Source organism: Pelobates fuscus, chromosome 2, assembly GCF_036172605.1.
Source record: "Pelobates fuscus isolate aPelFus1 chromosome 2, aPelFus1.pri, whole genome shotgun sequence".
NCBI lineage: Eukaryota > Metazoa > Chordata > Amphibia > Anura > Pelobatidae > Pelobates > Pelobates fuscus.
The window spans coordinates 10320417-10337338 of NC_086318.1; the positions used below are offsets into that span (position 1 = coordinate 10320417).

Consider the following 16922-nt stretch of genomic DNA (forward strand, 5'->3'; position numbering starts at 1 on the left):
GGGGGCCTCTGGGTCCTGCCCCGTGGAAGGGGGATCCTCACATATCTCAGTATGATACCTAGGATAACTGACTGTATTGCAGTTAATGATCCTTTTGTTAACTCCCGTCAACGTGAGTTGTTCTTGGGTTGCGGTGCTCCAGGATTTGGCCAGTGGGCCCAAATCTTCCCATGAGAGTTCTCGAGATTTGGTGAATGAAACGTGAGGAACAGCCACATCCCAGTGGTGGTAGAGGTGTGATGCCTCCGTTGGCAGGTGAACCAACGAGACCATGTTGCCTCTGGAGTCCCATAATAAATCTGTCAGTGTAATTCGTATTTCCACCAAGCGGAATAACTCTTCCTCATAGTATGGGTCAGGTCCTGGAGTATCTTTAAACCACAGGGTACAGTGCAACAGGTTCTCAGGTTGCTCATCATGTGGAGTTGCGGGTGTAGGTACTTGGAACTCCATCCGGACATCAGGGTTGATGTCTAAGCTGTACCAGTAGTGTGGCACTCCCCCCTTGGGAAGTGGCAGAAGAGTGGCCAGATTCAGGGTGTAACATCTTTGGAGAGTGTAACGGACCGTTTCAGCAGACAAGGGGTTAAAACCGCTTAGACGATAATCCCCTTTGCAGAGACAGGCACAGCTACTGTAGAATCACCAAAACTCACGAATTGAATACAAGTGAATGCACCAAACTCCCGAACTGCATACAAGGGAATAAGGTAGCACTCCAATTTCCCGAACTGGAACCTCACGAATAGCTGCTAGCAGACGAACAGGAAAAGCTCCCAAGCGGCTTACACTCCTGGCAATCAGTCTATATCAGCATACAGTGAATCCCCCCAATAACGAGACAAGGCTCCGTGTTGAGGGTCAAGCAGTGGTCTGTTTAATGAGGGCTACCTGCCCAGTATTTATGCAGGTCTCCCACCTGGTGGACACTCCCCTAGGGGACCAAATGGGAGACTGTAACAAAAGACAGACATGTATCATTTTAGGACATACAGTCACAATACTTTCCCACAATGCATCCTGGCTTCCTCCCCTCTGCCCTGGAGATAATTGAGAAGTAATTCAATTATCTCCCAGGACAGAGGCAAGACTCCATTATGCACGTGGTGAACACAAGATACAATATTACTTTAAAATACACAAAGTTACTTTTTGCACATAAAACGCAGACATGTAACATATCCCCAGATAGCTCAGGTCTGAGTGCACATTATTAGGTGAATGGCACTCAGACCACACGAATACAGTTTAATCGCCATGGAGCCAAAGTCTTTAATTACACGAATAGGCTCCATGGCATAGCTATCTGGGTTAAAACATTCCCCCAACATAAAATACCAAATTTACATACATTCGTTAAATCGGTACGAATTAGAACCAGGGGCTGGAGGCTCAGCGGTGCTTAGCTGACACAGTGTCCGGGTTTGGCATAGGAAAGCCGGGCAGAAATGCGCTGGCTGCCCGGGAGCTCCAGGACACCGCCATCGTGTGGCGGCTAGGTGTAACCGCGACTACCCAGTAACAGTCAATTAAGCTGCGGTTAACCGCAGCTACTGGGTGGTCAATTGCCGGCACACGCTCGTTAAGCCGCGGTTAACCGCGGCTTCAGGGAGGTAAATGGAGGGCACACGCCAGCCTCCGGGTGGCCAATTAACGGCGCCGGCCAGCTTCCTACAGCTCTGGGGAGGCTGATAAAAGGCTGTTTGTTTCGGTAGATAGAATCTACCGAACGGCTGTGCAGAAAGGAAGGAATAAATCTTTCTGCACAGTAAAATTAACCGTTTAACTGCCGGTCCATAATCCAAAGGCAGCAGGCGGGCAACCAGGCTCCTCCAATGCAATGTGGCGAGATTGCTCTCGTCACAGAGAGTAACGTTGTCAGGCAGTAAGAGAGAAGTTTGGAGACGGAGATGACCCTGCGAGGAAAGATGCTTTGGCTGGACCTGTTGCAAGATAGCTGAAATGTCATGCGGAGCAAGGACAGTGAGGGGATGTCCAAGGACGAAATCATTGGTCTTGTCCAATAATGCGATTGCAGCAAATACGGCACGTAGACATGAGGGGCTTCCCCTGGCAACGGGGTCTAGCATGCATGAGAAATAACCAATCGGTCTCTGACGTGTACCGTGGGACTGAGTAAGGACCCCCGAGGCGTGGGCCATCTTTTCTGAAACAAACAGTTTAAAAGGCAACTGATAGTTGGGGAGGCCCAGAGCAGGTGAGGAGGAAATCGCCTTCTGAAGAGTGGAAAAACAAGCAACTGCATGTGGTGGTAGAGAGAACGGTTCATTCTTCAGAGCATCATATAATGGTTGCATGAGTTGTGAAGCCTCAGGAATCCAGGACCGGCAATACGTGATTAGGCCCAGGAAGGCATGTAGGGACTGAGTAGATGAGTAGATGGTAGCGGCAAATTCAAAATAGCAAGGATTCTGTTTCTGGTAAGATGATGGGTGCCATGGGAAAGACAATGTCCCAAGAAGACCACTAAGGGGCGGCACCACTGTAATTTTGACTTAGAGACTTTGCCACCTTCGTCAGCTATGAAACAGAGAAGATCTTCAGAATCTCGTTCAGCAGTAGAGAAGTCACCCGCACAAAGGAGCAGGTCATCAACATACTGGAGTAGAACCACGTCATTGTGTGCTTTCTGCCAAGGTTCCAAGACAGTAGGCATGGCCTTAGCAAACTGAGTGGGGGAGTTCTGTGCCCCTTGTGGCATAACAGTCCATGTGTACTGCTGACGGTCATGAGTAAAGGCAAATAGATGTTGGCAGAACTGATCCAGTGGGACACTGAAGAAGGCATTAGCAAGATCAACTACTGTGAAGAATCTGGCAGTAGGAGGAACTTGTGACAGTAAAGTGTGTGGATTAGGGATGACAGCTGTATCTCGGACAGTGACATAATTGACAGCACGAAGATCTTGAACCATACGGTATTGGTCAGGTTGGCCCTTCTCTGTCTTCTTCTTAACAGGAAACAGGGGAGTATTGCATTGTGACACACATTTGATGAGGGTGCCTTTTGCTAGGAGGCTGTCAACCTGTTTGGAGATGGCAAGTGCTTGTGCAGGTTTCAGTGGGTACTGTGGTCTTCGTGGAGGGGCGGCTCCTGGTAGGAGAGTGACGACCACTGGTGGGACTCGCAGGCGGTCGATGTCATCAGGGCCTGAGGACCAAAGTTTGGTAGGAATTCTGTCTAGAGTACTGGGGGTGACCCTTGGTTCCTCTTTGGGGGACGTGAGGTGTACTAGTGGAGGTAAGGAACAGAGAACAGAAGTGTCTTTGCGTGATAGAGGTGTGAGTAATTGTACCTGACCATCTGCAGTAAAGGTGATGGAGGCCTGTAAGCGGGACAAAATGTCAGCACCTAAAAGGTTAATGGGACAAGTGGAGGAAACAACAAACCATGAGAGGATATCAGAGCCGACACGTAGGAGCTTGGTTAATGGATTGCTGCGGGGAGTACCATCAACACCAACACAGGAAACATCAAGATCTGATAAACAGGATGGGTCTGGCAGGTCTTGTTCTCTAAGAACACTGCGGGCTGCACCTGTGTCAACTAAAAAGGTAGTAGGATGTCCCTCAACAGGGAGGACTACTGTGGCAAGAGGCTCCCCCCCCCCCCCTTTCCCCTGTAGATACTGCCATGGCACAGGCTTGCCTGTTACCTATTGTAATAAATCCAAATGGGCCTGGTCAGGACCAATGTAGTTTCGCGTAGAAGTTGAAGGTAGACTAGTCTGGGGAGCAGGGCGGGCTGCACGATTCTGTCTAGGTGCGGAGTGAGCATCCTGAGGGTCAATATTACCATACCCATCAGCAGGGGCTGGTGGGGGTGGTGGAGGGGCTTGGGAATACTCAGGAGGAGGAGGAAAATATGGGACAGGTGGAGGCGGTGGTGGTTGTAGATACCCTGGAGGAAAATATCCAAAGGCAGCAGCAGTATGGTTGGAGAACCGTGGAAGTTGTGGCCTAAGGTATCTGGGATGGGGGCAATCCCTTCTGAAGTGGCCAACCTGATGGCAGTTAAAACAAGTTCTGGGCACGGTTGGGGTCCGGCCCTGCGTAAAATTCATAGTCTGCGGCTTTAGTGATGGGCCCAGGAGCTGGAGCAGGGGCAGCGAGCATCAGGGGGCTATTCCTCCTCTGTGTGGGCTGTAACACGGACTCCAAACCTTTGGCAACCAACAAGAGGGTGTCTAGGGGAATTATTCTGTACTCAGGACGCGAGAGTATCAAGCCCTTGCGAATATTCTCTTTTAAACCGGCCACAAAGGCAGCGGACAACATCTGAGTGTGTGCTTTATTAAAAACACTAAAGCCTAGGTCAGAAAATGTTTGGGTTAGGCGTGAGTGATACTTTTCTACAGACTCGAGCTTGTCCTGGACAATATCATTTATATAGGTGACCTGATCAGCCAATTTATCTTGAGCCCAGGCATGGAGCTGTTCACAAAAGGTAATACCGGACTAGAAGTCCATGTCAGTAGTCAGAGGGGCATAATTAAAACTCCTCGCCATGATTGGCCAGTATGCATCTCCAGCTTTAATTTCACACAAACTGTATAAATCCCACCAAGCAGCGGAATATGTCTTAAGTATCTGAGCCATTCTGCGAAAGAATGGCATGGGCTATTTTTCAGGGTCTGGGAGGGAAGTGACCAAGGTGGGTTAAAGGTAACATACATCAGTGGGGAACCTTCGGTGGTAGGGGCCACCTGTAGGTGCAAACCGGAGGGGGTGGTCTCTGTGAAGGCCTATTGTCTTGAGGGTGAAATTGGTTGTGCCCTTGGGCATTATCATCCTCGAGGGGGACTGGGTTTGGAAGGCCATGATTGGATGCTACATCGAGGGAGGCAGGAGCTTGCATTGCTGAGGGCCCAGGAGCAGGGAGGCCAGTGACAATATTATGGGGGGTGACCATCTGTGATGTAACGGGATGGAAACCAGAGGCTGCCAGGGAAACGCCTACAGCATAGGCGTGATCTGAGGTGGCAGGCTCATGCGAGCCGACCACCATGAGCGGGAAACTTGGATCTGTGGCAGGGGAGTACGGGACTAGGGCCATAGAGGAGGCAGAGGTTGTTGCAGGTTGGGTTGAGTGTGACAGACAAGCAGACAGGGCGGAGGTCAAAACGGACAGTGGGTCAGAAGGGACAGGGGAGGATACGGGAGGAACGGTGGGAGGAGGATGAGGAGGAACAGGAGCCATGGGACGGGCTAAGTCAGAGAAGGCAGAGAGGAGTGAGGTTAAATCCACAGGAGGAGGAGTGGGAGGAATGTCGGGTAGTGGAATAGGAGGTGCGGGGGTAATGGGATGAGTTGAGGCAGAGAAGAAGGATGAGAGGAGAGATGACAGGTCAGCGGGAGGAGGAGGAATGGAAGAAATGTCGGAAGGTGGAGTAGGAGGAGTAGGAGTAGTGGGTTGGGTCGAGGCAGAGAGGAGGGACGAGAGGAGAGATGACAGGTCGGTGGGAGGAGGAGGAGTGGGAGGAACGTCGGAAGGTGGAGTAGGAGGAGCAGGAGTAGTAGGATAGGTCGAGGCAGAGAGGAGGGATGAGAGGAGAGACGACAGGTCGGTGGGAGGAGGAGGAGTGGGAGAAACGTCAGGAGGTGGAGTAGGAGGAGCAGGAGTAGTAGGATGGGTTGAGGTAGAGAGGAGGGATGAGAGGAGAGAAGACAGGTCAGTGGGAGGAAGAGGAGTGGGAGAAACGTCAGGAGGTGGAGTAGGAGGAGCAGGAGTAGTAGGATTGGTTAAGGTAGAGAGGAGGGATGAGAGGAGAGATGACAGGTCGGTGGGTGGAAGAGGAGTGGGAGAAACATCAGGAGGTGGAGTAGGAGGAGCAGGAGTAGTAGGATGGGTTGAGGTAGAGAGTAGAGATGACAGGTCGGTGGGAGGAAGAGGAGTGGGAGAAACGTCAGGAGGTGGAGTAGGAGGAGCAGGAGTAGTAGGATGGGTTGAGGTAGAGAGGAGGGATGAGAGGAGAGATGACAGGTCGGTGGGAGGAAGAGAAGGGGGAGAGACGTCAGGAGGTGGAGTAGGAGGAGCAGAAGTAGTAGGATGGGTTGAGGTAGAGAGGAGGGATGAGAGGAGAGATGACAGGTCTGTAGCGGGGAGGCCAGAGGTGGGAGGAACATCAGGGAGTGTGGAAGGTGTGGCAGGAGTAGAAGCAGGTCCGAGAGCAGCAGTAATGGCAGAAAGGAGTGACAACAGCATAGCACGGGGAGAAGAGGTGGGAAGGGGAGGAGGAGTAGGAGGATGGGCCAAAGCGATGCAGGTAGCAGAGAGGGGTGATGGAACAGGAGAGAGTGAAGGTAGAGGAGGGGCATCAGTAAGCGTGACAGGAGCTGGTGGGACGGGATCGGGGACTGTGGGTGGTGGGACTGACGGGAGAACAATGGGGACAGGTGGAGACTGCGGGAGAGGGGGAGAGCAGGGAGGTGGCAGTGGGGATGAGGGAATATCAGAGGGGAATGGAAGATGGGGCGTTGGTGGAACCGGGTCGGGTACAGGGGGGAACTGGAGGGGCGACTGGACGGGGGATGTATGAGGGAGAGAGTGCAATGGGACGGGGTAATAGTAGGCTCCATCAGCTCCGAGTACGGGACCCGAGGGTGTCGGGACGTGTCCTACGTTTGTGGGGGGTGTTGGCTGGGCGTTGGCGAGGGAGGCGGGGCGAGAGTCATTCAGTATGCTCTGGGCGCCATCATAGGGCGGTGGCCGCGGAGCAACCAGGGGTACATCGTCATTGCATTCATTTCGGTGATACACATAAATTGTTTGACCCTCGAAATCTAGCTCTTCCTCTGTCCAACCCTCCTGTTTGAGTCCTCTAGCGACTCGATACCAAGCTTCCACAACTTTAGTTGCCCGTTGTCTAATAATAAACCCTCCTTGTCAATGAGTAACTTCCTCCAAAACTCTGGTTTCAATCTACCGCTGGGTGACATTTGGAAACCGCAAACCTTAGCTATCTTCTTCATCTTCAATACTGCCTCCTCTCCCACCCTCTCCTTCACAATATCACAAGGCAAAAATCCCTTAGCAGGTCTAGTATGTTCCTGCCCCATTTTAACCAAACAAAGAGCACCACGTGACAGAGACAGAGGGAGGGAGAAGAAGAAGAAGAAGAGTCTACAGTGCTCGACTGCCACGAGGACCGGAGTCCTGTGCGTCTTCCCTAAATGTAGACCAGTCACAGAGAGTCCGCCCACCCGAGATGGTGGCCACGGACTGGCGCGGCGAGCGTGGGTGACTAACACAGCTCTGGGCAGCAAACACAGGAGAGATATAGTACAAAGGAGAAGATGAACGTGGCGAGACTGAGCAAGAGACACTTACAGAAATCACATACATAGAGATGTGTGTAAACCCCAGAATCTAGAGCAAACCACACAACACATACACACACACCTAGGGTACCCACACTGTAACAGCAGTTGAACAGGATCCACAAAATAGCAGAAAGTAATATGGCCATGTACATATTAGAACAATGTGCATAAAACAGTGAAACACAGCAAATAACCCCTGATCCAGTCAGGTCAATACATGAATTATCCCAGACTTTCTCTAGGCTGTCACCCAACCCTTCACTGGGTCGTCAACAATAACACAATAATAATACAATAACCCCACCCTTTACCAGGTGGTCCCCAGCCTTTACCGGCTGTCACAAAATAAAAACCCCAACCCTCTCACTAGGGTGGTCCCCAGCCTTTACCGGCTGTCACAAAAACCCCAACCCTCTCACCAGGGAGGTCCCCAGCCTTTACCGGCTGTCGCGTTCCCTGCCCGCTAGGCAGTCAAGCTAAAAAAAATTTTAAAAGGACAAATCACATATACTGGCTATCATACACAAGCATACTAACACTCAAGAGGCAGATAGACAATCGACACGTTCGTTTAAAGAGCCTTCTGGAAGCCGGAACTGGATGCGGAGACAGACCGGCACAAAACAGGAGAATACAGACAACAGCTGTATTTTGGAGGTGATCAGGCTCCGGTTGTCCCACTTTCCGGAGGTCCGCTCGGTCCGTTGGTTTCCGGCCCTCCGAACCGGCAAATCTGGAGCCCCACGTTGGGTGCCAAATAAATTGATTATTTTGTGTATCTGCCCCTTGCCAAATTAAAGAAACAGTGCGTGCACGCTCCCTGAAGTAATTTACACCGGACACAAGTTTCAGGTTAATGAAAAACTTGAGGAATGTTTATTAGAGGGGGTTGCATGCCCCTTATAAAGCAAAATTACATCATGAGCATTGTCAGAGATAACATTGATTGATACATCAATAATTGGTTAGGGGTTAAGTGGTTGATTTATTGCTCGTCCTACCGGGTGTGATGTCACTGGCATCTTGCGGGTCTCCCCCAGATTCCAGCGCCATCTTGTTAGTAAGGGTGTTATTCGATGACTAAGGGAAACTCCCTGGCCCTAGCGGCCATTTTAGGTAAATCATATGAAACGATAAATTCTGATCAAGAACTATATAAAGTAAATAGACATTTTACTAACTAAAAGAAATCAGGATAATATTTCATGTCCACAACAATGATGATGATGATGACTAAGTTACAAAAATATATACGGTAAGAATGTAGGCATTTGAAATAGACCCGTGTTTCATGTGGACAGCATTATCTTTGGGAAAAATTACAATACTGTCCATGTAATAATCGGCTTCTTTTTTATACAGATTTACTTGATGCATTTACAACAGAACTGGTCGCTACATCGGAAACCACCCTTAGTACTACAGGAAGCTTAAATCTACTATCAACGGAAACCACATTAGATACCACAACTCCAGATATACTAACCACGTTGGATACTACGACTCCAGATATTCTGACAACGTTAGATACCACGGCTCCAGCTATAATAACCACATTAGATACCACGGCTCCACCTATAATAACCACGTTGGATACTACGGCTCCAGCTATAAGAACCACATTAGATACCACCGCTTCCCCTATAATAACCACATTAGATGCTACGGCTCCACCTATAATAACCACCGATACCACTGCTTCAGCTATAATAACCACGTTGGATACCACGGCTCCAGCTGTAATAACCACATTGGATACCACTGCTCCAGCTATAATAACCACGTTAGATACCACGGTTCCACCTATAATAACCACGTTAGATACCACGGCTCCAGCTGTAATAACCACATTGGATACCACTGCTCCAGCTATAATAACCACGTTAGATACCACGGTTCCAGCTATAATAACCACCTTAGATACCACGGCTCCAGCTATCATAACCACGTTGGATACCACGGCTCCAGCTATCATAACCACGTTGGATACCAGGGCTCCAGCTATCATAACAACGTTGGATACCACGGCTCCAGCTATTATAACCACGTTGGATACCACTGCTCCAGCTATAATAACCACGTTAGATACCACGGTTCCAGCTATAATAACCACGTTAGATACCACGGCTCCAGCTATCATAACCACGTTGGATACCACGGTTCCAGCTATAATAACCACGTTAGATACCACGGCTCCAGCTATCATAACCACGTTGGATACCACGGCTCCAGCTATCATAACCACGTTGGATACCACGGCTCCAGCTATCATAACCACGTTGGATACCACGGCTCCAGCTATCATAACCACGTTGGGTAAAACTAAATCAATCTCTACTACCACCATCGGTATGTATATGAAATGTAATTATTATTATTATTATTATTTTTAAAGCGCCAACAAGTTCCATAAATAAACCCAGAAGCCACTTGCAGAATCGGGCAGAGATGCTGCTGATTGGCTGAGAGCGGTCAGCTAATCCAGTGAGTCCTCATTCATGAAACTGGCTTGAATAAGGTACGTTTCTTTTCCAGCCTTATGGATGGGGATTCACTGATTGGCTGAGAAATTCAGCTGTCTCTTTGGCTCTCAGCCAATCAGCGACTCGCTGCCCGATTCTGCAAGAGGCTTCTGGTTTAGAGATGTTTATAGAGATATGCAACCCCCGGGCAGGGGCGCCGCTGATTGGGGACTTTAATATATATTTGTGTGAGTTTTCATGTTTATTTAACGGGGATTATTCGTGTGTGTTGGATGTGATTCTGTACGGTAATGTCTTGTGAGGTTTCTTCCTCTTTGTTTCATATCTGTAGTAACTTCTTTTTAACATCATCCTGTTTATCTCTTTTTTCATTTTCTATTTCACTTTTCTCAGTTTTACTTTGTATTACGGTAGCGTTTTGCTTACACTCATGAGTATCTTTAAATAGAAGTAACCAATCTGAGTTGATTAATCTCTGTATCAAAGATAGCCAGATGTCGGCTTTTTTTTTAATTTATTTTGATTTTCATCAAACCAAATGCACTGTATTCAAGTTTGCCATGCCACTCCTCCCTGAAGTCTGTATGTTCACAGTACGTGGTAGACATTTTAGAGAACCTCAAACTTCCGGGGGTAATTTTTTTTCTTTGACATTTTTTTACAGATTAGTTATACTAAATCTTCAACTTTAGTTTAATCTTTTTACTCGTTAATTTTTCTGGATGAGAGAATAAATCCCTCTGAGACTCTTTAACCTCAATGGTTGGATTTGTTTTCTTATTTGCTATGTCATCATAATTTTTTTAAATCAATGGTACATTGGTTTCTGTAGACAAAACCAGACATGTTGACGAATAGCTCAAAATAATCAAGTAAAAAAAAAAAAACAAAGAAGAACGAAATAGACGGTAAAAGAGCTAAACAGGGTCCCTTGAGAGAATGGAGATGGGCAGTATGATCATCCAAACCAAGAGTCTGTCTTCTTGGCAACAAAAAGTAGTAACTTGTAATATTTGCACCTCGGAGTAACAGGTAAAATATGTGGAAACAAAAAGGAAGATAGAGGATCCAATAGTGTAGTATGGTTTAAGCACTTACAATGCACGAAGCTACCAATCAGCTCTATTGAAGAGGAATGAATGCTATGATCCCCACTTATGGATGGTGGAAATCGTTCCTCGTGGTATGAGTACTCAAGGTATGTAAAAAACAATAACAAGATAAAGGTGGTCTGTGGTAAAGTAAGTATCCAATAGTTAATTACACAAAAGGATATATGCACTCACCTATCCATGAGCCCAAGTTTGCTCTCTTGTGTACACTATTAGATCCTCCCTGTTCCTTTTTGTTTCCAGATATCTTACTTTATTTTACCTTTGGGTGCAGCTATGTTATTCATGGCAAATTATGTCTACTGCAAGTTGCTACAAAGTCTAATCCCATTTGCTAAATGTTTTATATTAATTTAAGCATTAGAACTTGTACTTTGGGTTTGTATTGTAACAGTTAGATGAGCTGTTGTTCAAATGTACTATTACTCTGTGTTATTTGAAGCATGTAAAGTTCCAAATCTGACATGCCTTTATAGGTCCCAGAGTGAATACTTTATTGGCTCTGTTTTATGAGAGTGTTAACATTTGTTTGAGTACCATCACACATTTTCAAGGCTTTTAATTATTATTATAATTAAAGGGACACTATAGTCACCCAGACCACTTCAGCTAAAGGAAGTTGTCTGGGTGCCAGGTCCCCCAGGTTTTAACCCTTCACATGTAAACATAGCAGTTTCAGAGAAATTGCTATGTTTACATAGCAGGGTTAATCCAACGTCTAGTGGCTCTCTTCCTGACAGCATTCAGAGTGCAGAACATCCATAGGAAAGCATTGAAAAATGCTTTCCTATGGACTGCTTGAATGCGCTCCACTCGGGAGCTGATGTCGGCGGGGGAGGAGAGGTCACCAGCGACGAGGGAGCCCGGCGCTGGATTAAGGTAAGTGGCTGAAGGGGTTTTAACCACTTCAGCCCAGCGGAAGGGGGACCCTGAGGGTGAGGGTCCCCCATGGATGATATAGTGTCAGGAAAACGAGTTTGTTTTCCTGACACTATAGTGATCCTTTAATTAAACTGCATTTTTGTCGTTTTCTTTTATTTTTTAAATGGACTATTGGAAATTGGATTTATTATAAGTCATTTTTTTGTGAGGGTTTTTTTTATACTTATTGTTTTTGTTGAGGTGATTGAACACTAGTGTATTGGCTGCATTATATTGTACGTACAGAGTTGTGACACTTACTGTTTTTTTTTTGTCAGTCTTTCTTTTATTGAGGCATTACGGCATTGTACAGAAAGGAAAAAGGAGAGGTAGTTAGAGTGGCATTACATGTGTACATAGTAAAATGAGCGGTAAAAACTATCAGACCAGTATGCAATGTGTACACAAGTTAACTCCCTCTTCTAATTTTGGTAGCCCTTTTTTGTGTTAAGGGATAAGTAAATTAGAATGTATAACCGATCATATTCTAGTGTGAACGTTGAAGTTGGCCCTGATGGCCGACTACGATTACTGCTGCCTGCTTATTGTGTGAGGAGTATGCATGTCCTTCTTCCCTACAGCCGTTGCTGCGGGGGTCATTGGGCTGTGCTTAAGCGTTTGGTTGTTACTAGGGCACGTAAGCCCTGACTTACAATGGTTGGGTTGTGGGTCTGTACTGAATGTCCAGATGTTTTATTAAGACCCAGTACTGGTTTCTATTAATATTTTTTTATTTGTCCGCTAGTTTCATTGTTCTGGTGCCTCTGTTATTATCTAATAATATGTATCTGTCTGTTCATGGCAGGTACTACATCGGCAACCACTGGACTGAGTCTGATTGATCAATTACTTCAGATGTCATTAACAGTAAGTTTCTTACAGTATATCAACTACCTCATGTCTACCTCCGTCTGACACTGTATCCATTCTTAATTTCCGACCTTTCACAGGGAATCTCCAAGCCCCATGACCACTATATAAAATAATAAAAGATACAAAATAATCAATCCCAAAATAGGATTGAATATGAGTGGATTGGCGCTTGATAAAACGTTAATGCAGCTACCCCCAGTGTCTAAAATCACTCACAAGACACTAAAAACACGTGTATAAAAGTAGAAATGGGGGTGCATAAATTATCTCCAGCACACAGTGATTAGTACGTAATCTCAATGAGTGTACCACCTCTTTATCGCTGTCTAACAAGATACTAAAGCTAACATAGCATAATACTGTAATCACATCCAATAATTAATAGTTAGAGGCAATGGGTCACTCACACTTTACAGAGCCTTTCCAAGCAGGCTCTGGCTATGTTGGCTGGTAAGTGATATAGTTTTTTAGGCAACAAGCCTCACTCTTTGATCCACTTCCTTCTTTTTCTTGCAAAATTAAGAGTAATTCACTTGAGTTAAAAATATCTAATTCAAACTAAATGTTAAAAAACAAATAAAAAAAAATTTAAAAAACAAATACTTTTTGTTTTTTAAACATTTTGTTTGAATTAAATAATGGAAAGGCTCTGGAAAGTGTGAGTGACCCATTGAATCTACTATTAATCATTGTATGTGATTACAGTATTATGCTATGTTAGCTTTTGTATCTTGTTACAGAGTGATCAAGAGGTGGTACACTCATTGAGATTAAGTATTAATCACTGTGTGCTGGTGATAAATTATGCACCTCCCATTTCTACTTTGAACTATATAACATAGTTTACTTACAGTTTATCCCAGTGATTGTGGTGTAATGGGCTGTGGGTCTCCCCAGTCTGTCCTCTCATCTGATATGGTAATGAGGAAGTATCACTGCATGATGTAAGCCACCCAAATAATGTACATTTAGAACGATTTTGATAATAAATGGAGAAACATTGCAATAAGCTGTAATACTACAATAGGTGGTTATGGTGCTTGGAGTGTCCCTCTAACATACAATTAACAACATACTCCCATCACTGGGAGATATGAGCATGGGGGCAGGGCCTGTGGCTGCGTTAATTGGACAGCACCATCCTTACATTGCTGAACACAATGACGAGTCATTACAGTGGCCTACTCTAGAGGTCTACTTCATCCCTGAGAACCTGTGGGGGCAGTTTTATTATTAATGATACATTAATTATGTAATAAATGCAAAACCATTACAATAGTGGATATTGGCACTTAGTTTAAACATGCTAGCTTGACATGGCCACTTGTCATATCTTTGGCTGCCGCCGTGTGGCATTCGCAAACTTAGGGGAGAGCCGCATGGCAGCTTTGGAGTCCAGGGATCCATTCCTCTTCTCCTCTCCAGGGGAATGCTTTCTAGATCAGGCTGTTCGACATGCTCCACACTTCACAGCGGTCACCGTGTTACCTGGCACATAATATTTTAATAAAAGTTTATTAACGTATGATGCTTTGCGATAGTGTTTTGGTTCACCCGGTATATATCTTCCTGGTAGAAGGTGCCCCGTCATGGTTTTTGTTGCCCTAGAGTACGTTTTGCTATTGTTTCCATTTTCCTGACTGTCTTGGTCTGACCATTCTGTTTATCTGGTGGTATCTCACCTTGGCTTTTCTTATCGTTTTATCCATACCTGGAATCCTTGACCTCCACTTGTTTTTATGACTTGGTTATTATTTTGTTGCTATTGACTTGCTATTTGCCTATCGTGGACATTACGTTAAGCCGGGCTATTTTCAGGCCGAGTAATACATATCCTCTGCTACCTAATTACCTGTTATTTTTAGAAAAAGAAAAAAAAAACACTTTAGACACAACAGGCTAATCCCTAAAACCTGGACTGGTAGGGGGTACTTGTGGACTGGGTTGGGAACCCGTGCTCTAAAATGTTAGGGTCACCTATCTTGGCACCAATTCATCTAAGTATCAGCAATCATTTTATATTCTAAGTGTTACTACTTAATCTGACTATTTTTGGTTTAGTATACTTTTCTACACATTATCATTTTGACATCATGTACGCATAGGAATATATGTAAACACAAGAAATATACATAAAAATACACACACACACACATATTTGTGAAATGTCTACACCTTACATTAAGTATAAGCTTAAGCAATCACAACCAATCTGTATAGGATTCATTGAAACATTAAAGGGACACTATAGTCACCCAGACCACTTCAGCTCAATGCCAGGTCCCCCAGGTTTTTACCCTTCAGATGTAAATATAGATGTAAATATAGAGAAATAGCAGGGTTAATCCAACCTCTAGTGGCTGTCTTCCTGACAGCCGCTAGAGGTGCTTCTGCAACGCTGGATGCAAAATTCGCATCCAGCGTGCAGAGCGTCCAAAGGAAAGCATTGAGAAATGCTTTCCTATGGACTGTTAGAATGCGCGCGTGGCTCTTGCCGCGCATGTGCATTCCGCTTCACTTGGGAGCTGACGTCGGCGGGGGAGGAGAGGTCACCAGCGCTGAGGGAGCCCGGCGCAGGATTAAGGTAAGTTACTGAAGGGGTTTTAACCCGCTCAGCGCCATGGGAGGGGGACCCTGAGGGTGAGGGTCCCCCAAGGATGACATAGTGTCAGGAAAAATGGTTTGTTTTCCTGACACTATAGTGATCCTTTAACGGAGCTATTTTTTGCTTATTGAAGCCAACAACCAAAATTACTTCATAAACTGATTTTCTACAAATTAATAAACACCCTAATACCTAACAAACGTGTGACGAACCCTGCTGCATAGACCTGTATTGCTGGTTCGTCTGTTTGCATTGGATTCGTGGATTTCCTGTCCGTATGCTGTTGTTCGTACGTTTTCTAAAGTACCGATTGAAACTACCGAACATCGGCCACCCAGGAGAGGAGTGTGCGGCCCATTAACACCTTGACCACAAATTAGAACGTTGTGGTTAACCGCAAACACCTCTCCATTCCATTCGTACGGGTGGTCGTCGTTCGTATGCCGAACACGAGGCGGCGGCCATTTTGGACACGAGGCGAATCAGCGGTGTTCGGTGCAAAACCCATGGATCTAAAAACGGACTCTTTATCTACCGAACACCGCTGGAGACGGCCGTCTCCCCTTCTATTCCCTTGGAGGCATACGAACACTGGTCCGTTCGGGAGTTTCTTTCATTCGTATGAACTTACCCAGATAGCCGTCCCATGGAGTCATTCGTATACCGAAGGACTTATGAGAGACTTTGACTCCATGGCGATTGGACTGTGTACATCGGACCTGAGCGCTATTCGGTAGGAATATGCCCTCAGATTCAGGCTATCTGGGGATACGTTGCACGAACACTATATATTCGGTACTTCTGATTTTATGTATTTTATTGCATTTTTTGTGTTTGGTTTTAAAATGGCGATGGTTCCTATCCTCGGAGTTAATTAGGTTTCTCCCTAATTATCTCCAGGATAGGAACAGATGTATTATGGGTAAAATAGGAAGGGTTTGTGTTATAGCCACTGTGATTGGCTACTGTTTAATATATTTTACAGTCTTCCACCAGGTCCCCTAGGGGAGTGTCTACCTGGTGGAGACCTGCATAAATACTGGGCAGGTAGCCCCCATTAAACACATTACTGCTTGACCTTCAAGACGGAGCTTTGTCTCGTTTGTGGAGGGATTGACTATTGGGACAGCGTTTTCGTTTATTTCTAGCTGTGGAAGGATTTCGGATGGATTGCTGATCGGGAGTTACCGCATTCGTATGCTCCGTTCGGGAGTTTTATGATCGGTTATACTGGAATTGCATTTCTGGAGAAAGGGGATTATCGACTAAACGGCGGCTTCACTCTCCAGGCGGTGAGTGTCTTAACAATTGGTGGCAAGCGACGGGATGAATCCCACCGCCCTGAAGGCCAGCTACACACCCCAGATTGGAAATGCAATATGAGGAGTTAAGGCGTGCTACCCTTAAAGACATTTTGGAGCGCAGAGGACGATCAGCGAGCAATCTCAAGAAAAGAGAGATTATTGCTATATTGGTAGAGATGGATACGGCACAGGGGATGGAGATAGCTAATGTGCCGGGCCTGCTGGACTTAACACCCGAGGAGATAGCGTTTAACCGGGCAGTTCAGATAAGGCTGGCACAC

At 46.0% G+C, this 16922-nt stretch overlaps 1 protein-coding gene across 1 annotated transcript in view; it reads left to right on the forward strand.

The window, feature by feature from the left end:
• LOC134586066 (mucin-4-like) overlaps window positions 1-16922 on the forward strand; it is a 63586-nt gene that overhangs the window by 24074 nt on the left and 22590 nt on the right. The window contains exons 4-5 of the mRNA XM_063441576.1: window positions 8706-9692; window positions 12665-12726. Coding sequence (XP_063297646.1) covers window positions 8706-9692; window positions 12665-12726 — 1049 coding nt within the window. The remainder of the gene's footprint in view (window positions 1-8705; window positions 9693-12664; window positions 12727-16922) is intronic.